At 37.9% G+C, this 24432-nt stretch overlaps 1 protein-coding gene across 2 annotated transcripts in view; it reads right to left on the reverse strand.

Moving 5' to 3' along the window:
- gpc5c (glypican 5c) overlaps window positions 1–24432 on the reverse strand; it is a 116041-nt gene that overhangs the window by 44955 nt on the left and 46654 nt on the right. The window contains exons 5-6 of one of the 2 annotated variants that reach the window (XM_084410579.1): window positions 22672–22731; window positions 21123–21245 (exon numbers count right to left, since the gene is read on the reverse strand). In XM_084410579.1, coding sequence (XP_084266705.1) covers window positions 21123–21245; window positions 22672–22731 — 183 coding nt within the window. The remainder of the gene's footprint in view (window positions 1–21122; window positions 21246–22671; window positions 22732–24432) is intronic. The other variant, XM_084410580.1, reaches the window with a different exon arrangement.

Consider the following 24432-nt stretch of genomic DNA (forward strand, 5'->3'; position numbering starts at 1 on the left):
AGTTGGGCAGTTGAGTTTGGAGACCAGACTGAAGGATAAACTGAAGTGCTGAGTGAGCAGAATCACCTATTCCTGGCACCTTATTCTGGAGCAGCTACTGCACTAATGAACTGTCCATTCAGGACTCAATTACTGCAATGGACAAGCCACGGGGTGAAAGAATGAGTAGAAGAAAGAAAGTATTAGGACTAAGGTGGAGAGGAAAGTTCGAGTGACAGAAAAAGAGGAATTATCAGTTCATAATGGAAAGTTCACTGCTTTCCCAACAGCGAAGTCCTAAACACCTGCACGCACACACAGAATGAATCCATCTAATTACAAGCGCAGTACACCTCTTTCTCGCTCTCTCATTATCATGCTGTTACAAAAAAAATTGCCAATATTATTTCTGAAAGCGTGAATTTTCAACCCACGCACTAAAAATACATTATTCATCACCCAAATTTAAGATGTGACGAGACCATACAAACACAAATTGAAGAAATATGCATATGGGATTGTGTGTGACTGTGAATGTTAACTGAAATTTGTGTGGGTGCTCTTATTTTCAATATTGGATTACAGAGATAAATATGATTAGAATTATTCCTAATGCATGAATTTAACCCATGTTATGGTCTAGCTCAAGGCAAACTATAACATTAAAGTGACTTACCCAAGGGCACAATGAAGGTTGATTATGAATCATCCCTACAACTTACAAGAAACAAACACTTCCAACGCCATAGCATTGACCAATAGCTGGTTAAATAATGCTGCAATATTATATAATGGCGCTTTTCCACTACACAGTACCAGCTCGACTCGGCTCTGTTTGGTTTTCCACTGTGTAAAAGTTGTACCTGTACCAGCTTCCAGGTACTTTTTTTCGTACCACCTCCGGCGAGGTTCTAAGCGAGCTGAGGCGATACTAAAATGTGACGTGAAAACACGGCAGACTGCTGATTGGTCAGAGAGAAACGTCACTATTCACTGCGTCATCATTGCACGCAGATGGAGTATCCTGAATAAAAAACAGGAAAAACAAAAACAAAAACATCCCAAAACAGCATACACTCGATTTCCTCCATTGTCCTGTGTGTGTGGGTAGCGGGTGTGTCTCGCGCGTTGCGCGTAAAAGATTAAGTCACGGCAGTTTCCTGCGGCGTCGCTATGACGACCCGGTACTATTGTGGAAGTACTATTTGCAATGGAAAACGGAGCGAAAAGCGAGCTGAGCCGAGCCGAGTCGAGTTGAGCTGGTACTGGTAATGGAAAAGCGCCATAAGATGCTTAAGATTAGATTTTTGTGTTTTGTTTTTGGTTAAATCTTTATGTCTGGCTCTGAATTGAGTTATTGAGTAGCAAAAGATTTTCAATAAATCTATTTCAGTGCTGTAAACATGTTGCAATCCAACAAATATTTGATTCCTAAATGCATTTATTATATACAATTCAGCTGGTTGTCGACTATAACGTTGCCCCTAATATCATACCTCTCAGACTCACGTATCGTCTCATCTGATTATAGAGTTTTAAAATGATCCCTGTACTTTAACATGGCATCATCTTGTGAAAAATATGGAAACATATTCCTGATGTGCTGATAATCTTATATTATAAAAACAATCTACAAGAGTAGCAGCTCAGAAACATTCACAATGAAAAGACATCTAAACTCATTAAGTATGCTCAGCCTTTAGTCTTTCTATTTGAAAATGAATTTCACCTGATTTCAGATCGACACTGCGGCTTAAATCTAGGCATTTACCTCATATTCCAAACACACTCACAACAAAATACTCATCAAGTCTTACATACATTCAGTAGACATGGAGTGACATACACAGGCAATATTTTGCTGCTTTAATACGATGTCTCAACGAAAAAGGCTCTCTCTCTCTATGATGGTGTACTAAGAAAGCCTATAATCCCTGGGTGTGACCCAGAGGAGAGAGTCAGAAGAGCAAGAATCCTAGAATCCTTCTTACTGAACACTCTCTCTCTCTCTCTCTCTCTCTCTCTCTATAAAGATTCCAACAGCTATATTTGCTCAACATCCTTTATTGCAGGTTCGTTTTGCATTACTGTAATCTACTCTCTCTCAAAGAGGCAAGGATGAAGAGATTGTGATAAAAGAGGCCAGTCACTATTCAGCAGCCTTGGATCTGGGAGGTTTTTTTCCGCAATTCATTTAAAAAAAGAAGAAAAGAAAAAAGAAGAAGAAATAAAAAAAAAAGAAATAGTTTTAAGCTGTGAACGAACTAAAACTAAATATACTGGAAAAACTAAGACTAAACTGAAAGCAGAAAAATTAACAGGCAGAGTGAAAATTGATAAACGTAAACAAATGGAAAATATATTTTAAATAAAAAATCTTAGACATGCAGCCGGTATACACATAATTATATGAATACACACAAACAATGATGCAAATAAAAACAACCTTTGAATAAAACTGCAGAAAATAAATATTAAAAGCATCTCTGACAGGATGCTGTCTGGTTCCCAGCATGAAGCAACTCAGCAAACATCCCATAATCACTGCGTTCCCAGAGTTCCATGGAAACAGAGACGATTCCAAAAGCTTTGAAAATAATGATGGTTGAGCATGAAAAAAAAAAAAAGAGACATGCAAAATAAAAGCTAACATTTTTGAGAAATATGTTGTGGATTCATCTGCATTCTTAAAAATGAAAAGTCCAAAAATGTTTTAATAGCCTGATGCCACAATAATATATATATATATATATATTTTTGTTCCTTATGCCATAGAAGAAACTTTGTACAGGTTTTATAGGCCTCTGTTTCCTTTGCTGATCTGAAGAATTCATAACAATTTCAAGAACCTTTTTGAATCTCAAAAGAACTAAAAGTCCAACTCAAAACCCTATAAAGTGAAACACAGAACCCAAGATAACAGAACCCAAAATGCTGCAAAGAACCATTAAAAAGCCTTTAATCCATCTTCTCTCTCTCTCTCTCTCTCTCTCTCTCTCTCTCTCTCTATATATATATATAGTCTCAACGTGACAGTATTTGTGCGAGAGAGGAAGAGAAACAGAAATGAGATCTTAGATTGCAAACAGCCGAGCTGCTCTGTAATTAATGGGGCGGCAGAGAGTGAATGAGAACCACTAGAATGTGCAAATCTGATCTGGATAAATTAGAGGTTTGGTGCGCGATAAACTGGCAGAGAGGGCCGTGACACAGACATGTAAATTACAAGCTCGGAGTTCTCTAACTTTCTCAGAATATGCTGATCTGCTGCCTGTGGAATGGACAGCTCTATTGTCCTCCTAACATCTTTCTCTTTCTCAGAGACAATGGCAGCCTGCCTGCATGAGGACAAACCAGACAGATAACAGCAACCACACACAGCCGAGCTGCTTTGACAAGATCTGAGCTTAAGAGAGGGTGTCATTCATCTGAAGTGAGATGTCAAAGCCAAGGCTTGATAGCAGAATAAAGAATCAAAATCTATTTATTCATCCATCTTTACATTTTCTATCTGTCTGTCTATATTTCTATCCATCTCAAACATCTAACAAACCATCTACCAATCCATATCCATCCATCCATCCATCCCTATATTTTTTTAAACCATCTGGCCATCTGATCATCTAACTAATCATCTACTGCACTATACCTAACATCTACCAAACTATCATAACTATCTATCCATCATTTTTTAAAAATCCATCAATACATCCATCTGTCCGTCCATTTTTACATTTTCTAACCGTCTATCTAATCATCAACTATCTATCTATCTATCTATCTATCTATCTATCTATCTATCTATCTATCTATCTATCTATCTATCTATCTATCTATCTATCTATCTATCTATCTATCAAAGTTTAAAATGTTCCATTACGACATCATCAACCACTTGACGATCAAAGATCTATCAGCAGTGATAAGCCAAACTGATATCCCTCTGTTTTTTAAAACACAATACCATGCACAATCGAGTTTCATTGCAATTCAACACCATGTAACTTTCTACCCAACTGAAAAGCAGTTTCCGTTTTCACGCCATAGTTTTTGTCCAAAAAAATACAAACACAGCCTTAGGTTAAACATGACAAGTCAGGCAGTTTTACCACTGAATTATACAGGAACTCCATACAGGAAATACACAGTTCATTAATCTCAGATTAATATATGATCGTGAAAACAATTATTGTTATCAAGAATCTCAATTAAACTCTTTACGCCTCAAGTTTAATTTTCGCACTGATCTCAGGCTGTGGCTCAGAGTTAGCTCACTGTCTGCTAATGACTCGGTCGTTGGGTTTAATGTGACCATCTGGTTACTGGAAGGTTGTTTGGTTCTAATCTCTTGTGACATGCCCAGACTCACAGAAGAAACTCAAGACATTTGATGAGGTCACCTCAGTCCCTGATTAAAAAAAAACAAAAAAACATATAAGATAACCCAACAGGATCAGGAAATGTCACAAGTCTGATGTTTGAATTAATATTTTTTTTGTTTAAATCCATGAATAACACTTTAGGCACAGAGACAGACTTGCAGGCAGTGCCAAACACACATCTGCCCTGAAAACTGATGCCAATCAATACAGACGGGAGACGAGCCAAATAAAACAAGACGTACACTGCTTAATAGACAGAGAGGTGAAGAGAAGGAATTCTATAGAGATGGAAAGATCAGGGAGTGTGAGAGGATGAGCAAATGGTGGAGATTAACCACAGAACAGAGCCCGAGCCCGAGCCAAGCTTGCCGCCCCAAGGGATGATGGGAAAGCAGACTGCGGCTGCCAGTGGCAGGGACAGATGCCCATGTGGCCAACAGCTGCATCGTGAGTGTGTGTGTGTGTGTGTGTGGCTTGGTTCTCAAGAGAAAAGGATATGGCATTGAGGTCAGTCCATTACACACACACACACACACAATGTTTCCGCACTGAGCATCAGCAGATATGTGTGTTGTGTGTTATTGAGTGCAATATCAATAACTCTCTCCATTAATGTTATGCAAACACATACACACACACTGAGCATGATGGGATAAAAAACAGAGGGAGAGGGTAACTGAAGGATGGAGAGTGTATCTGAGGTAAGATAAGGTGTGGAAGGTGTGTGGCAGTGCAAAGACACACACACACACACACACACACACACACACACACACACACACACACACACAAGCAGGGTTAAGACCTCCCTATAATTGAGACAATTATAATTACTACACTCTACTCCTAAACTATAGGAAACAATTATTTGGCGCTATTGTGAGATTTTTAATTACTATCATTGTGCAGGCATCTCTTACAGTGGAAGCAGAATACTAAGAAATAATGAATTTCGTGCTGTGGTTCTGGGCATGGCAGTGGGATTCCACAAAAATATTAAGCAGCACAACTGTTTTCAACGTTGATAAGAAATGTGATTTGAGCAGCAAATCTGCATATTAGAACAAATGAAGGATCATGTGACACTGAAGACTGGCTGCTAAAAATTCAGCTTTGCCATCACAGGAATAAATTACATTTTAAAATATATTAATATATATTGGAAAGAAAAAAATGTCCAGGGTGCTCAAGGAGTTAAAAAAAAGTTTTTGAAGGTGCTCTTTGGGGTCGGGAATTCAATTAAATGTAGTCGAAGGAAATCCAAGGCACTCTTCTTCAGAATTATTTTGTTATTTTTTATAAAAAAAAAATTATTTATTTTTTTATAATATGTATATGTGTATATGTATGTGTATGTGTATATATGTATATGTGTATATTTTGGGATTTTTGGATTCAATTTGCAATGTAACCACCTAGTGGACCTTCTCTGTATGTGCATGTATTTTGTCATTCAGGTGTTTTTAATTAGCACCTATAAAAGAGGAAATTGTTTGGTTGGAAAGCATACCCTGAAGAAGGCTGTTTGTGCCGCTACGCGTGGGTTGTTTTTTCCCCCATGTCTTTTAAATGTTCTATTATGAGATTGCCAGTCAGATAAAGGCTTTTAAAATTTTCTGAAGAAGAGTGTCTTGGATTTCCTTCGACTATATTAAAATATATATTTTTTTTATTAATTTCGCAATATTTCTATTTTTACTGTATTTGTGATCAAATAAATGCAGCCTTGGTGAGACTTTTCGTAAATATTTTACCCACTCCAAACAGTATTATTCATGAATCCAGCCAAGATCCTCTGTAAACAGTAAAGCAGTTAAACAAGTGAACGAGCGAGTGAGAGTACAGGAAGAGGGTAAAAAACACATGAGATTCCTAGATGAGCCTGTTATTCTAAATTAACTGAAGGAAGTGGCTGTTTATGGGAACATTTACTGTTACATGGTCACTAGTTCTGCCTGGCCACTATTAAAGGCTCTTCCCTGAAGCCTGGCTCCCTGGTTGGCTGAGAAACCAATTTCACACACACACACACACACACGCTAAAGCCCATCCTTGTGTGTGTGACCCTGTGAATGTGGCATTAATTGGTCAGCGGTGACGCCCCATGCAGAGAACTTCCTGTTCTTTGAACTCAACCCAGTGTTTTTAAGGTCTCTTACACTTTCACTGTTCCCCTCATAATGTTGCACAGGTCAGCGGCATACAGCAGTCAATGAGCTCCAGATAACACTGTAATGAGGGTGTGTGTGGAGGTGAAAATCCACTGAGATGTGTTCTCAATTATTTTGGAATTTCGGAAGCGAAACCCAGACCTCCCATTTGTGGACTGACACACACCATCACTTACTCTCTCTCTCTCTCTCTCACACACACACACACACACACAGTACACACACTAATCATTTAGATGCAGCGGATGATGTCACTGCCTGAGATTGCATCCCTCTCGTTCTATCTATAGTTGTTCTGCAGCACTATTTCCAGCACTGGATTTAAAACACATTCCTGGATATGCATGGGCAAAGCTAGAGAACTTTTGAACTCGCTCCCTAAAGCGAGAGATGGGCAGAGAGAAAAGAGAGAAACACAAAGAAACGTGAATAAGAGATAGACAGACAGACAGACAGAAAGATAGACAGAGATAGATAGATAGATAGATAGATAGATAGATAGATAGATAGATAGATAGATAGATAGATAGATAGATAGATAGATAGATAGATAGATAGATAAACCAGCATATTACATTTTAAAATATATTACCATTGTAAATTGTAATAATATTTCACAACATTACTTCATTTTTTATCCAATAAATGCAGCCTTGGGAAGCATATATCTTTAAAAAATAAAAATAAAAATCTTACAGACTCCAAACTACAAAAATCCAGCAAATTGCTGAATTCAGTTTGCTGAATTGTTCCATATCAAATCAGTCATATTTTGTATAAAGACATCTTAACTTACCAGTACAATTAACTCAGATGTTAAAATGTATATCATTTATTTTACCAAATGTAGTATCTCATTTTGGTGAATACTTTGAGTTTACATACTATATACTGCAGAAATAATATTGTAGTAATAGTAATAATATGCTATTTTAGTGATAAACTATCTTGAGCAGCAACTAAAACTAGTCTCTTTATCGCCCCCTTCAGATTTTTCTTCAGATAAAAGAATTCAGACTTAATAAACAACTTTGCAATGTGTCTTCTTACTATTCTCTCTTGTCTGAGTACAAACACAAACACACTTATGTAAGAGCTTGTTTCCATGAGCACATCTGGATTACAATGTAATCAAATAGACTACTGGAAAACACAAACCAGAAACAGTCCACTATACTATATGTAATCATTCTCACTGTGCTCCAGCTATACAGTGTAAGTACAGATGGTATATTGGCACTTCAGTAAATTAATCACTCTAAAAACAAAACAATACAAGGCTTTGTAATGCTTTCATACATTATTAAGGTTGTTCAATCCCTTCCCCAGCAGGCTTTCCACCATCGTCACAGATCAATAACAAGCTCAATGCATATCAATGCATTGCATGCGGTGGATTTAAATGCAAATATAATCTGTACAATGAAAACTATATTTAGAACAGAGTGTTAAACTCCATGTTAACAAAATCACACTGAATATCAATGACATTAGGCCAGATGTGCACAGCTTGTGCCAGCATCAAAGTGATGCCAGTGGCTTCAAGCTGGCACTGGCCGACGCCAGACGCTGAGAGGCCAAAATGTTATGACTGAGGCCTGAGGGCAAATTTGGCAGCATGCCGTTGAATTAAACACATGGACATATGCATGCCTGCGATCACCTCTCAAGTTCAGAAATGACTGTCTGAAGCAACAACGAACAGGTCAGACATGGATGCCATACAAAAACAATCACGTAAAAAACATACAATCGATGCAGATAAGCTGCCAAAGTTGTTAGCTAAATACCTGCTAGAACAGCACAGGCGCATTTTGTCTGGTAACAAAATTATTGATCGGTATTGTTGAATAGAGAAAGGAAACAGGTCATAAAACAACCTGGTGTCACTGGCATGAGCACCAAGACCATATAAAGCAAATGTGTTAACTGCAAGACCAACACTCCCATTCCAAGAAATAACCAAGATTTACACTCAAAAAGTACCCAAAACCCATTTTTAGCTCTCGGTAATAGTGTAAAAGTGCTATCCTACCACCTAGTGGTAGATAAGGTTATTGCAAAGTTTTACAGAAAGAAACAAAAACAGAGATTTGTCTGATCACAGCTGACAAGATCATCATAGTGTTTTGAATGTAAACAATATGGGATGATGCCGAGGATAGAGAATATGCAGAAGAAAGAAATTAATACTTTTATTCAGTAAGGATGCATTCAATTGATCAAAAGTTACAGTAAAAGACATGTTGTTACGTAAGATTTCTATTTCAAATAAATGCTGTTCTTTTGAACTTTCTAGAAAACTAATCACAATTTCCACAAAAATATTAAGCAGAACTGTTGTGTGGAGTAATGATGCTGAAAATTCAGCTTTGCCATCACCGGAATACATTATTGTAAAATATATTAAAATAGAAAATTGTTATTTTAAATTGTAATAATATTTCACAATATTCACATTTTTTTATTAAATAAGCACAGCCTTGGTGAGCATAACATATTTCTTGTAATGGTAGTGTACATGTATATATGCTGTTAAATAATACAACACAAAGTATTTGAATATATTTTGCCTCTTGCAGTCAAATGTATTTGTGGCTTTTTTGGACTCAGTGTATTTAGCCTGTGGATGGCAGTATAGGCTTTACTCAGACACTCAATCCCAGCAGCTGACTGCAGACTAGTTCTGTATCTAAACAAGCAGCTGTTCACAGACATTAAAGGGTTAGTTCACCCAAAAATTTGATATTTTTGATGAAATCTGAGAGCTGTCTCACTCCTCCATAGGCTTCTAAGGGATCGAAACTTGCCGGCCCAGAAAAGTTATTAAAGACATCGTTAAAATAGTCCAAGAGACTACAGTGGCTCAACCTTAAGTTTATCAAGCGACGAGAATACTTTTTGTGTGCAAAAAAAACAAACAAAAATAACGACTTTTATTCAACTATTCATTATCGTCTGTGTGGGCCTGAATGAATTCACGTAGAGTAACAGCGCAGCGCGTCTGGGTTGTACATTCGATCCCTTAGAAGCCTATGGAGGAGTGATCCAGCTCTCAGATTTCATCAAAAATATCTTAATTTGTGTTCCGAAGATGAACGAAAGTCTTCCGGTGTTGGAACAACAGGAGGGTGAGTAATTACTGACAGAATTTTCATTGTTGGGTGAACTATCCCTTTAAGGGATTATAAAGCTTGGAAGAGCCAGGACATTTTGATTGTATTTGTCTGAAAGAAGAATGTCATATACACCTAGGAATCTAGGATGGCTTCAGGGTGAGTAAATCATGGGCTAATTTTCATTTTTGGGTGAACTATGCCTTTAAGTCTAATTTTGTACTGAGTTACAGTACAATATGAATGAAGGGGTACAGTAGGTGACAGGTTTTAAACTCCAGACAGCAGTCAAACTCTGACTACGTTCACACAGTCAGGGATTGAGAACCATATTTACTAACTCCATTCAAAACAACAGCAGCTTGACTACCGTCCATGTGAACCAATAATTGATGTCAAGTCCCTTTCTATTCATGAGACAACGTCTGTAACCATAGAGACAGTGAATAAAGGTTGCAACTTCCATAACACTGGAAAATCTGATCACAACTGACGTTATGTCATTCAATAAATGATTCCAATCAAGGGGCAGATTCATTCTGCAAATCTTTGTTGACTGACAGCTATGATTTTGGTTTTTTTACATTTTAAATTACGCCAAAACCACTGATGGGAGCAGTTCCAATGGAAGACCTAAAACACTCAGATGACACACAGCTCATTTCTCCATCTCCATCAAAACATCACTTGAAAACAAACCCAAGATATGTGCAGTTCACAGTGACTATTAACTATAAACGTCCTGTTTATACAGCACAAGCTAACAAACCTCACACTTAAAATTCAGTTGTGAGTCCTCAGAATAAATAGAGCCAGTTTATCAGTAAAATAAGGTTGTCACAATTTATAACTAAACAGTGTGACACACCTGTAGTTAGCACTCTCTAAGACAGGAATGACAACAATGTTGTACCTCTGTATAAACGAAGGCTCTTGTTTGGACCAGTTTGCCTCTGTTATCTCAGTTCAAAACACACTCTCAGACACACCTGTCGTTCTCAACTTTAACACACCAACAGATGGCAAGTCTACAGACATCTCAAGCATTTAAAGGCCCTGAAATTTCAAGCCCATTCAAACTAGAGTTCTGTGACTTGTAGTCCATGTGTTAGCTTTGAGACCATCCATCTGTGTATAACAAAAGGTAGTTGATCTATTGTAGGTCAACTCTCAAACTGTTGAAACAGTGACTGGGGGACAATTCACAACCCCCATTACAGAGGCAACTGTATGTAATGGATGATGTGTTAAAAAATAGAACTGTGAAAAATACGAGATACAGAATACAGGACACACACACAGGCAGAAAACAGTGCAACAAAATGAGCTTGAGTACACTGATAGGAATGAAAAAGAAATAAACTGAACTAGATATGATAATGAGCTGGATAAATTTGAACTAAACATATATTTACATTTATGAATACATCAAGGTATATATATATATATATTTATTATACCCAAAAAATACAGTGGACTAGCAGTAAAACTTGGGGCCAAAAATTATTCAGACACTTTGACCTGACCATGTTTTGCTTAAATGTTTTTTCTTTAATTGCTAATGTGATCTTTTTACACCACAGACTGAACAAAATTAAGCATTGCTTGGTAATTGGTTGACCTAAATTGGTATTATCTAATTGTGAACTTAAATTTAACAGCTGACAGCTATTCAACATAATTCATTTGTGAGACAGTCTAACAAAAGGATGGCCAAAACCAGTGAAATATCAACTGATTTGACAACTCTGAGTTCTTGTCATATTAACCAATATACTGTATATACATTAACATAAAACCTAATAAATGCTGCAAAAATGTGTTAAATGTTCATGATACCTAATGCATTAAGTAATGTTAATGAATTTAACCTTATTATAAAGCTTATATATGAACTAATCAACTCTTAACCGAGACCTAAATAAGAGTAGTTGTATAATTGAAGCTGCCTTCTAATACGTATATTTCTGTCAGCTGTGCTTGCAAATCAACAGTCTGCATCAATTTGCTTGTGATCCGTTGTTTACCATTATTTTGAAACCAAGTAAATATATTTATGGCCCAAGTATATTTGCAGCTTAGATGTGGCTTCTGTTCTGTGCAAAAACAGCTCTAAACAGGCTCACAATTTTGTGAGGGGTCCTCCACATAGTGTTAGCCTCCCATGGGTGTCCAGTACACAGTGGTTATAATCCTGGGAAGGAAATTTTGAGGTCAGACCTCTTAGAACTTCAATCGAATACCCCTTTGACTTTTGTAATTGAAAGACAGGACTTTGTTTCCTTGGTCACTGTGTTGAGCGTTGCTATTTCCCTCAATAATTTTTCAAAATAATGGACCACTAAATTCAAATACATTACATCATTTAGTCCACTTTTCTAGCAAAGTCACATGGAACTCTCCCCGTTCGCACAGGACAGTGCAACTATGAATCAAAGGAGTGATGATGCAGTGAGAAAGAAAGATGAACAGCAAACAGTGAACTGGACGGCAGAGACTCTGAGTCATCAAACATCAAACAGTCTAACAGAAGGATGGCCAAAACCAATGAAATATAAACTGATTTGATAACTCTTGAGTTCTTGTCATATTTTATTACCATTTTCTAAACTATGATAATGTGATAAATGTTGAAGGTGTCTGAATAAAGTTTGGTTAGACTGTGTATATATATATATATATATATATATATATATAATTTTAATTATAATTTCAAAATTATTGAAAATGATAATGAAATTTTATAAACAAACAATCAAGTGTTTAATTATATCTTAATTATAAAATTTTGTTTCTACAGGAAAAAGAGGCTAGGAACATTCATTGATATTAATATCAACAGTGAGATGACTTTTAAAAGAATCTGGTCTGCTGAAGATCATCGAATAATTCTTGAATTCATTAAGATGAAATGATTTGTGTGGTGCGCAACAGTAATTGTGGGAAAGGCAGTTCGCAGAATTAGTTTAATTGCTTTCAGGTCTGGAAAATTCCTCCAAGACATGTGGTTCACTGCATGTACTGTGGGTTATGGAGTCATCAATTTGTGTGCGTTCAAGTTAAAATCTACCTTTTTTGTCCATTTGTTTAATCTGCAGGTACCAATAGATATTTCAAGAAATGGGGAAGCTACAAATCCACCATGGGCATTTACAATCCAAATGTACAGTGTATACTGTACACACATATGCATACATACAAACAATGAGAACCTTCTCTTTGATCCAATGTGGTTCCAAGATTCCAAGGCCACACACCATTCAGCTATTTCTGTACATGCGAGCGACTGAACATAAACTCTGAGAATAACAGGACACGCATGACGAATGCCACATGGAGCTCACAGACAGCTGGCTGCACTTACAGGCAGGTGCACACCCAAAGTTCTCCACCTCCAATTATACCTTAAAATTTAAATGAGAAATTAAATCAAATACAATCCAATAAATAAATAATAAAATAAAAAGTAGAATACAAATAAGAATTAAATGGCTTAAAATGAAAAACAAAAAGACAATTAAAGAGTTATCAAAGCATTAAAAACATAACATATTTATATTTGAAATAAAAATGTGAGTGTTTGCTCATGCAAAAGTCACCCCCATGATGTAGGGTGTTGAGGGAGGTTGCCAGCTATGAAATAGTGATGTTGACCTTAAGTGCCAATAAATGCATTTCCTATGGGAAGAAAAACTGAAGACTGTGAGTGTGATAATCTCAAATCCCTGCAAGTGTGTGTGGGAAATATCTGCTCTGCTCCACTAAATCCACAGAGAGAGAAAAGAATCACGTTTGGTCTGCCATCTTTAATTACTCAGGATAAACGGAGGCGTGCAGGAAAGAGGACAGACCTGCAGAGTATCCTGAGAGTCGTAACTCTCGTGAAATAAAGGAATGTGTCGTCGGACAGTGAGACGGGGCGGCAGGATGGTGTTTCTGGAGCCCATCTGGTGGATGGTGTGTGTGTGTCGGGGTAAAGCTGTCTGGGGAAAGATTCAGGCTTACACAGACGTTGAGATGACACCAGCGTGAGTCATACAAAGAAGGGCGGAGGTGGGGGTCAAGGACACCGCTGGGACGGGCCTTTCATTTACCCTGCAAAAACAAATATGAGCTTTTGTTTCATAACGTCTCCTCTACTACAATTACCTCTTTTCCCTCACCTCCCAGCTGAAAAGACCTGCTGTGTTTAAGACGCATGGGATGCCGGTGCCCTCACAAGGCTCCTTGTTTAACCAGTATGGCTACTTTGGTCAAAGTGCTTCACTAACTTAATTAGCTGTAAGGAAGGACAGAAAAAATAAAAGAGAAAGAAATAAAATAGGATAGTCTTGCTTAAATTACCAGTTTAGACTACCTCTGAATGGAAAGCTTGTGTCTCCACCAGGCTATTTAACTACCATTACAAGCTAGGCTATGCTAGTCAACCTGTTTCACCATCCAAATTCTGCTTAATTCACTGTGAGGAGAAAGAAAGGGAAGAGAAAGATGGATGAAAAAGTAGATAGCTGTGTTGTAATTACCAACTTTGTCTAGACCAGTATTACACAAGTAGCTGGTTTTCCACCAGGCTTCTTAACTAGCTTAGCCAAAGGTACTTTATTGGGCATCAAGAAATGTTTTTTTTGGATGCCAAAGTCCTCACCAGGCTTGTTACCAGCTTAACAAGCATAAATATCTTAGTCAACATGCTTCACCAGCTTTGTTAGTTATGAAAAGGAGAGAAAAGGATGAGATGGAAGAAAAGAGAAAGTTAGGACTACCACTGAATGTAAAGCTAGTGTTCTTAACTAGAATAACCAGCAACGTTACCTTGGTCAACCGGTTTCAAGATCTAAATTTTGTTTCATTAGCTTTGGGGAGAAAGGAAGGGAAAGAACTTAGTCTAGAGTAGAATTACACAAGAAGCTGGTATCCCACCAGGTTTCTTAGCTTAACCAGAAATGTACTTTGCTGGTCATCAACATATGTTGGGTATTTTTGGATCATTGACTTCAAAATGTGATTATGGTTCTTAACTAGCATGACTTACGTAGTTAACCTTTTTCACCAGCTGAAATTAGTATCATTGACTTTCTTAACAAGTGGAATAGAGAAAGAAAAGGGTAGATTTCTTGGTGAAATTACCTACTTAGACCAGCAATACACACGAAGTTGGTGTGCCCACCAGACTTGACTACCCTAACTAGGAAGGTACCTTTTTGGTCACCAGCAATTGTTGTGTTTTGGATGCTGCTTTTCTCCATCAGAAAGTTTTGACTACGGGCTATTACTAGTTCACCGGCACCAAACCAGAATAAAACATCCTGGACATTCATACGGCTCTAAGCTGGTCTTTTCAGCATGGCTATCCTATTTTTCTCCACTATACTCGTATTCTTTGTTTCCAGTATTCTCAAAGCTAATGAAGCGAGCAGAAGTAGGAACAGGAAGCGTCTTTAAGGTCAGTGCTCAAGAGGAGAGACGCTCCCCTCTCCTCTCAGGTCCTGCTCCTCTGGCTCTCTGATCTACCCACGGGAAGAGTGTCAGAAAACTGATCCTTTTCATCTCCTCCAGGGCTCTCTTCTGATCCCTGTCTCTCGTATTTATTTGATTTCCAAGACGCTGTTTGATGACTCAGAGTCTCTGCCGTCCAGTTCACTGTTTGCTGTTCATCTTTCTTTCTCACTGCATCATCACTCCTTTGATTCATAGTTGCACTGTCCTGTGCGAACGGGGAGAGTTCCATGTGACTTTGCTAGAAAAGTGGACTAGATTATGTAATGTATTTGAATTTAGTGGTCCATTATTTTGAAAAATTAATGGGGGAAATAGCAACGCTCAACACAGTGACCAAAGAAACAAAGTCCTGTGTTTCAATTACAAAAGTCAAAGGGGTATTCGATTGAAGTTCTAAGAGGTCTGACCTCAAAATTTCCTTCCCAGGATTATAACCACTGTGTACTGGACACCCATGGGAGGCTAACACTATGTGGAGGACCCCTCACAAAATTGTGAGCCTGTTTAGAGCTGTTTTTGCACAGAACAGAAGCCACATCTAAGCTGCAAATATACTTGGGCCATAAATATATTTACTTGGTTTCAAAATAATGGTAAACAACGGATCACAAGCAAATTGATGCAGACTGTTGATTTGCAAGCACAGCTGACAGAAATATACGTATTAGAAGGCAGCTTCAGTTATACAACTACTCTTATTTAGGTCTCGGTTAAGAGTTGAATATATTGGAATGTACTGCTTTGCTTTAGGGTTGGCAACCAGTATAAACCAGCCTGGAAAGGCAGGGATATCATGGTGGTCTAAGGAGGACAGGACTAAGAGAATTTACCTCATAAATATATTCAGATAAAAGCACAACATTCATCCAATAATTGCTAAAATGATATCAACATGTGGCTAATATCCAGCGGGGGGAATTGTTTCTGGTCTGGGCAAATGAAAAACGATAACATTTTTAAAATTCTTCCGTCTTGCCACATTACATTAAACAGACTTTCCACTTGTTTTTCCTCTTTCTTTCTCTCTCTCTCTTTCTCTCTCTCTCTATGAGGTCAAAAACCCAAGCAGGCTGACTAACTCCTAAATGAACTCGGCATCTACACTACAGCCCTGGCACTGATGTCTCGCCCATCTCTTGTACGAACTTCTGATTTTCAACAGCATGTGTGGATCGCATCCGAAGGGCCCTGAGGTGATGTTATCGGATCTGATTCAGCCATGCGTCTCTGGAATGAAATGTGAAATAGAATCGTCTGTGTCCCTCCCCGGATTGATTCAGATAATTAAATTCAGGGTCTTATATAAGGGGAGGATTGTTTTTGTCCTTTCGCCAGAAGCACGTTCCAGAACGTGCAAGTCTCACGGGTTCCAGAACGCAGAGCATAACAAAGACATGTGAACAGTGTTGTTAATTAGAACAAAGCAAATATAAAGGCCGGAAAAAAGCAACAAGCACCAATAGGGAACTACAAACACGCTCGCCAGGGCTAATCAACTAAGAAAACATCCAATTAAAGCTAATTTTACACCCTGCCTCTACATAACAGTCCAAACATGTGATGAAATGCAAGGTTTCATCCTCTTTCTTTCTATTTATCAATGTGACTGTAGTGACCGAAGACAATGAACTACTCAAAACGCGCTTGCGCGTGTGTGCTCTGGTCCAGTCTGAACGTGGGTCATGGGAATGGGTCGGGTGTCTTCTTTCCCAGTATGCACTGAGCTGGCTTGACTTATATTGTTCAATATGACCACTTATCTCACACTCACGCACATATTCAACTAGCTATCCAAGTGAAGACATACCAAAGACTTCTATTGTTTTTAAATAAAGCTAATCATAATTACAACCCCTGAACCCACTCAGTGCAAAATACTCTTTTGCAATTTAAGAATATAATTCTTGAAAGTTACATACTGATATTAATATGAGCTAATTTAAAACAGCATGTAGTTTTCAAGTATTTGTACTATTTTGCAACACAAATATAATAAAAAGAAAATACATAAAAAGAAACAACATAAAGAAAAATATGTGAAAACAATGGAAACTCAGTATTATAAGTTGTTTGTTAAGATTGATAGATAAATAAATAAATAAATAAATATTCTCTATCCAAAAGGCAATTGGAATTTTTTTTCTTTAGATTTTTTTTTCAAAAAATAATGATAATAATATACACTAAATAAATCATATAAAATATTTATTTTATTCTAAAACTTTCATTCTAAAGCCGTCATATTGAGCATCCCCATTTCAAGAATTTCTTACAACCCACAGACACACAAAATCTGAATTATCAACACAATGGCAGTCTTCACCGAAGACGACTTTAAATGTGTCTCTGGTGTGTGATCTGTGGATGAAGGCCACACACAGAGGAAGAGACAGAACATGGAACTGACTGAGATAGTCAGTAAGAGGAAAGAAGGAAGCAGAGAGAGAGAAAAAGAGAGCAGATCACGGTGACTGAATAGCTTCCAGATGTGTGAATGGTAAACAACTGGTTTGTTGTGAGGGCATAAAAATCTGTGGCATTCAGAATCTCTGACCAAACATCCCCAAATCCTGCAGAACCATGAGCAGAGAATGGACACGCAAGGACAGACACTCACGTACACGCAAACACACAATCGCTTTGTCGCCGTTTCATGCCTGATATCGACTGCTGAGTCTTTCCAGAAGCCTAGCATGAAAGAGTTGAAAACAAATGAGAAATCAAATCACCATCCCCTCTGACATGCTTTGAAGTGATCTGTGCATGAGCATGAACCTTCACGTACACAGATTTGACTGATGAAGAGATGTGACACCATTACAAAGAAAAAGACAGTCTAACATCCGTGTGTGTGTGCAATATTTATTCTCTCTGTATGGGTTTTGCTCCATGTATTTAGAGGGCACATTCCCAGGCTGGGCGTTGGGATTCTCTCCTCCACTGTTTCCCACACAGAGCTCACAGGAGGCCCTTTGTTCCGGCTCCAGGCCGCGGGGGACCCAGATTCAGCACAGCGGCCCTTGAGAGACCTTCCTGCATTCTTCTGCAGGATGACCCAATCCACACCTCACCTTCAGAGGTTGTCACTGTATTGCAACGCCAGGAATCACTCTGGTCTGCGAGTCTTGTCTTGTCTCTCTCTTCACACTGACAGCGATTTGTTTCAAGGAGTTTTGGTTATTTGAAACATTATGAGTGACTTTTAGTGACTAATTTGTCCTGATTTTTTTCATACAACTGACCAATGATGCAGTGACTACAATTGGGAGTGCAGACCATGGAGTTCACCTCTTTTTACATTTTACAAAAAGTACAGAGACTTACTTTAGAGATCTACAGTGATGAAATCAATGTCAATGTGAATAAAACATAAAAGGATGGTTTACTTAAAATTAACATTTTGTCATCATTTACTTACTCTGATGTTGTTCCAAACCCATGTCCAACAAGAAAAAAGACACCTTTGACTTTTGAAAAAGAAAAAAAAAAGTTTTCTTGTTTCACATAAAGTCATACCGGTTTGGAAAGACATGAGTGTGAGTAGATGATGACAGACCTTTCATTTTTGTGTGATCTATCCCTTTAATTGTCCACTTTCAAGACTTTTAAGTGATTAATCACATCTCTGTTCTTTTTATTCTAATTATTCAGCCATAACTGCAAAAAGCAATGGTACTGGTACATGCTGTACTAATGGATGGATGGATGGATATTTTACAAGTACTCAGCATTATAGCTGACCTTTGCCAATTGTGTCGAGAACCCAGCACTCATGTACAAAGATGGAATATTTCAAATCCTGTACTTCAGGAGGTTATCCAGTTTGGACTTGGGTTCTGGGACCAGTGGGCGATTATCAATCAATTTGGAGTCCACAGAGGAGAGGAAAGTTCTGGTGCGTAGAAATCGTTAAGTATCAGTCCTGTAACATAGTTTTTATCCAAATTGCTCTGGAACAGATTCACTTCAACGAAATATGCTAAAGTGCACCACGGTGATGGTTTATGAATTGTCCCTTAGGTGATTTGAACCGACAGCCTTTTGGTTCCCAGCCCAGATGCTTAGCCATTACACCACACCATCCAACTAAGCAAGAGCTGTGGTGAAAAACTGATGAATTTTTAAAAGGATACAAAGTGAGACCTCTTGGAGACAGCAGAGAGCTTGGAGTAACACCAACCCAAATGTGAAAGAGCATCCAATGGAGTCAAAGATAAAGACCCTGGATGATTCATTAAGCAATCTGCTGAAAAGTACAGCTAAAACCACTGTAAAGTACTTTTATTCTAACTGGTCTAAACAAGTCTAAACATTCACATTCAAATACTCATTCCAAATAGTTAAAAAATGCTACAAATTTTTTGGGGATTGTTTCTGTTCTGCATCTCGCTGACAGACAGACTGTTCCGTTGGAAACAAATTGTTAAGCCAAATTTCAAAGACTGATTAATTGTGGGGGGAAAAAAAGAAAGAGACAGAAACAGGGATGAAGAAAAGACAATTTTTTTTTTTTGGACTGCAGTAGAGAGTGTGTTTTTATTGGAGATCGAAATCCTTACATGCTGCTTCAAGTCAACATGAAATCTAAATCGACCCTGTTTGCTTTAATACACGTTCCCGGTCTTATGGGAATGATTCACTAGTTGCATGATTTTCCGAAAAAAACAAAAACAACTTTTGTTCGTAATTTTACACTAAAATACTAATTTGCTCCTCTTTAGAAATAACTTGTCTGTTCAGATAACATTGTCAAAAGTTATATTTATATTATTATAACTTATGTATGTACATAATGCTGAAAAACTTTATGTAAATACCAGAGTACACAGATAATTCAATACCATAGTCTACAGTACATCAAAGTAACATAGTATTACCATCGAACACTATGGTACCACGCCAGTACTTTTAATAAGGGCATTGATGTGGAGGAGAGCCATATATAGATTATTTCTATCCATCTTTCTATTTCTCTCTCTCTCTCTCACTGCATTGTTGATAGCCAGGATTTGGCTGGTTACTATAGAGACTGATGGGAGGAGGGACAACCACATTTTGGTACGAGGGGACGGAATGAGTTGGAGTGAGGGAGAGAGAGAGAGAGAATATTGTCATAATTGCATGTTCTGCTGATGGTGCTTAAGAAGTGAAGCCAACAGGGAAATGAAACACAGATCGTCGTCTGCCACGTGACCTCTCTGAGAACGAAAGAGTGATGGATGTGAGAGAAAGAGACTTTCTTTGGGCCACAAACACCACAAAACAGCCTCTGAGTCAAACCACTTAGAGACAAAGAATTTGGTGAGAGAGAGAGCGCGGGAAGGAAAGGGAAAAAAGAAAGAAAGAAATCAAAATCTGGCATCTTCGACATCTCCTGGCTGTTAATGCAACAGCAATCCTCTATGCTGCCTTACATCAGTTAAGTCGTTTGTCATTGGTCGTTAAGGTGAGTTATCTTTTGAGGCATGAAATTGGAGCCAGACATACTTTCTCAAAGTAAACACTTCTCTCTGAGGGGCAACAGATTTGTTATAAATCTATTAGGCGTCAGTCAGCGCGACCCAAAGGTAATTTCTTGTTAATGGAGGAGCTCTGTGGGTGTGTTTGGCTTTTCCATCTGTACTTTCCTGAGTGATTATTTGCAATGATGTGTTTCTTTTTTCTTGAGAACTCACATGCACATACCGGACCCGAGCCAGATGGGACCTGGCAAAACACTGAGTTTACCCTGCTGAAAAAAAAAAACCCACTTAAACCAGCCTAGTCTGTGGCTGGTTACATAAACTGCTTGGACTAGTCTTAAAAGTTAGTCATCTACTTTTTTCTTTCAAGACTAGTCCTAATTTCTTTAAAGTCAGTTACATAAAAAGATTGGTAGATTGTCTACTCCATTTGGAATTGGAAAAGTAAAACCAGACACGAAGTGCCAAGTTTCCAGTGCAAAGTAATTTGTTTGTACACTCTGAATGTCTCACCTTTTGACCAGGTCGTCTCCACTCCAACACGTGAGCTCATCGACGCCCATTTCTGCTTCGCACAACATCTCTGGAAGTATGCCGAAGAAGGACTTATAACGGGAAATGTAGGCCGTAAAGTCCCTATAACACAAATCAACAAATAAACAACACATATAGATCACAAGCCATTAATAACATTATGAAAAAAAGTTTTTTTTAAGTTTTGAAAGACAAAACTCAGAGAAAGATTAATTTTATCGCAAACAACAGCTTTAGGAACCTGTTTTGAAGTATTTAATTATATGATATTATATTATTTAAAGGGGTAGTTCACCCAAAAATCATCTTGTGAACAAAAATGAAGAGCTTTCTGTCCCATTGACAGCTATGCAACTGCCACTTTGACGCTTTAAAAAGTTCATAAAGAGGTCGTAAAACTAATCCAAATAAATTGAGCAGTTTACTCAAAAATGTTCTGAAGAGACACGATTGCTTTATATGATGAACAGATCAAATTTAGGCTTTTATTCACATATAAACATTCATAAACTCACACATCAGTTGTGGTAAACGAAAGCTCAATCATGCTTGCTTGACATGCGAGAACCAATGAGGTTCATTCTTGTGTTCCGCAAGAGGTTTGATGTCAAGCAGGTTCGGTTGAGCTTCTGTTTATGTTCACTGATCAACGTCTATACGTGAATAAAAGCCTAAATTAGCCTAAATCTGTTCATCATATAAAGCGATCGAGTGTCTTTAGAAATGTTTTACTAAACCGCTCAATTCATATGGATTCGTTTTACGATCTCATGAACTTTTTGAAACGTCAAAGTGGTAGTTGCGTAGCTGTCAATGGAGGGACAGAAAAGTTCTCAGATTTCATCAAAAAGATCTTCATTTGTGTTTCGAAGATGAACGAAAGCCTTATGGGTTTGGAACGACATGAGGGTGAGTAATTAATGACAGATTTAAAATTTTTGGGTGAACTAACCTTTTAAGTCTATGAAAAATAAAATAAAATAGACTTTAGGAGCATGGAGGTGGGTAGTTACAGGTCACATGCCAAGTAAGGAACCAATCAGGCATCCTGATTTTACAATTACAAAGGTTGTTTTCACACTTTGATTTGTTTGCTTGATCTGAACTCAAGTTCAATTCCATCCCACTCCCATAAGCCCACATTTTTTAAACGTTTCTGTCATCCAGAGTCGATAACGAACAACAAATTATGGTAAGATTAGTGGTTCACATGCAAAAATTAGGCCAGACTGTATTCATAACAAATGTGAATTATACTGGAGTCCACATGAACCGCAGTCCAGAACATTTTTTTTTTAGCAGACTTGGGTCCAACCATTCAGGTTTCACAACAAACAAACAAACAAACCAAACTCTAATGACAAAGGGACTCGATCAGCACTAAAAGTACTAGTGTGAAAACTCCCTAACTGGTAAGGTAGTGAGAGGTAGTAAAATAACCTATATTATCCAAACTAAGCACACACACAGACAGACACACATTTTAAAGAAAGATAAATGCAATTTTTAGTAAATGCATCATGCTTACCGTGCAACCTTTTTCAGAGTTCTAGCTCTATCGCTCTTGGAGGTTTTCAGAGGGAGTGAACTGAGAACGGTCAAACCCCCAGTACAAGATATTGGAACAGTCCAGAGGAGGACGAGGCAAGCAGTTTGGAGGGGAGGACAGAGAGATGGAAGAAACCAAAGGGCAACAAAACAGGGGGAGGGGATGATGGTGAGAGAGGGAGAGAAAATCATGACCATGGAGAAAATTAAAACCACTCATGCACATGCAAACCAGAACCTGGAAGATGGGTTACAACACACTAGCAATAAAACTCAACAGCGACCACCAACTTAGATTCTGAAAGTACTTTTTACCCACTCAGTTTCTCAATAGACATTTCAGAAAACTGTCAAGGATTAAAACCAAGCTCTGAGATTATAAAAGTGTAATTTATTATTTGAAAATGTATTTGAAAATTAAAAAAGGTGCATTTAACAATTTGAGGGAATTAAATGCAAGCACTGCAAATTATGAAAACTGAATCAGTTGCTTTAAAGTGTCCTTATTATGCTTTTTCGAATATTAACTTTCATGCAGTGTGTAATAGTTATGTAAATGTAACGGTCTGCAAAGTTTTAAATATCAAAGTGCACGACAAATTAGGTTATTAAGTCTATACATGTCTCTTAATAGAAAGAATAGATTCTGAACTGATAGTCATCAGCAATTAGTATTATGTCCTAATTTGAAGGGGACATAAAATCAGAAAATCAGACTTTTTTAAGTGCTATAATTGGGTCCCATGTGCATCTACATCCCTGAAAACGTGAAGTGACAACCCAGTAACTTTGTTTTGGTAAGCCTTTCTCTGCAAACATGTCAAAAATTAAGCCGATCTGATTTCGCTACCCTTCTGACTAGGGGATATTATTATAATATTACCGCCCCTTAATCTGGACGTTCGCAAGCGACAACAGTGTAACCAGTTCAAACGCAATAGCAAAAGTTTGTGCAAAGCATGCAAACCGTTCTGTCGTTGGCTGCACAGACGAGCATAGAACACTATTTGACCAAAAAATGTTACAGCTGTCTTATAAAGACCTCAGGGAACTGTCAACTTGTGTAAAAGTTAAACATGACAGTCAGTAGTACATGCAAGTCGATGAGATTAATCAATGTAACTCCACAACAACTACATCCATGTATCCACTAACCGTGATTCAGAAACATCCAGTTGCAGTCTAAAATTTGCAATCTCTTCCTGAGTCTCTCTGTAAGGCTGCTCTCTGCTACGGGTTATTTCTGAGATTTGACTGAAATTCACGTTTATTATTGCTGGAGTATCCGAAGCTAATGTAAAGATCGGCTCTCTTCTGAACGGAGGCGGGGAGCAGCAGCTCATTTGCATTTAAAGGGACACACACAAAAACGGAGCGATTTTGGTCACACCCAAAAAGGGGCAACTTTGACAAGCAATAATAAATTATCTGGGGGGTATTTTGAGCTGAAATTTCACAGACACATTCTGGGGACACCATAGATTTATAATACATCTTGTGAAAAGGGGAATAATATGTCTCCTTTTTCACCAAATTTTCACAAAAATTTCATAAAACCTATATTTTTATTTTCATAAAAATATGGTCTTCATTGGCTGCCTGTGCACAGCGTCTACTACTCTGACCCGCCCTCAACACTGTAGTTGTAGCTGAGGCCTGGAAGAGTTCAGCCCATGTTGTTGACATGTCAAGAAGATACTGCGATGTGAAAGCACTTTGCATGCACTTCAAAAGGATGATG

Source organism: Rutilus rutilus (assembly GCF_951802725.1).
Source record: "Rutilus rutilus genome assembly, chromosome: 6".
In the NCBI taxonomy this organism is placed as follows: Eukaryota; Metazoa; Chordata; class Actinopteri; order Cypriniformes; family Leuciscidae; genus Rutilus; species Rutilus rutilus.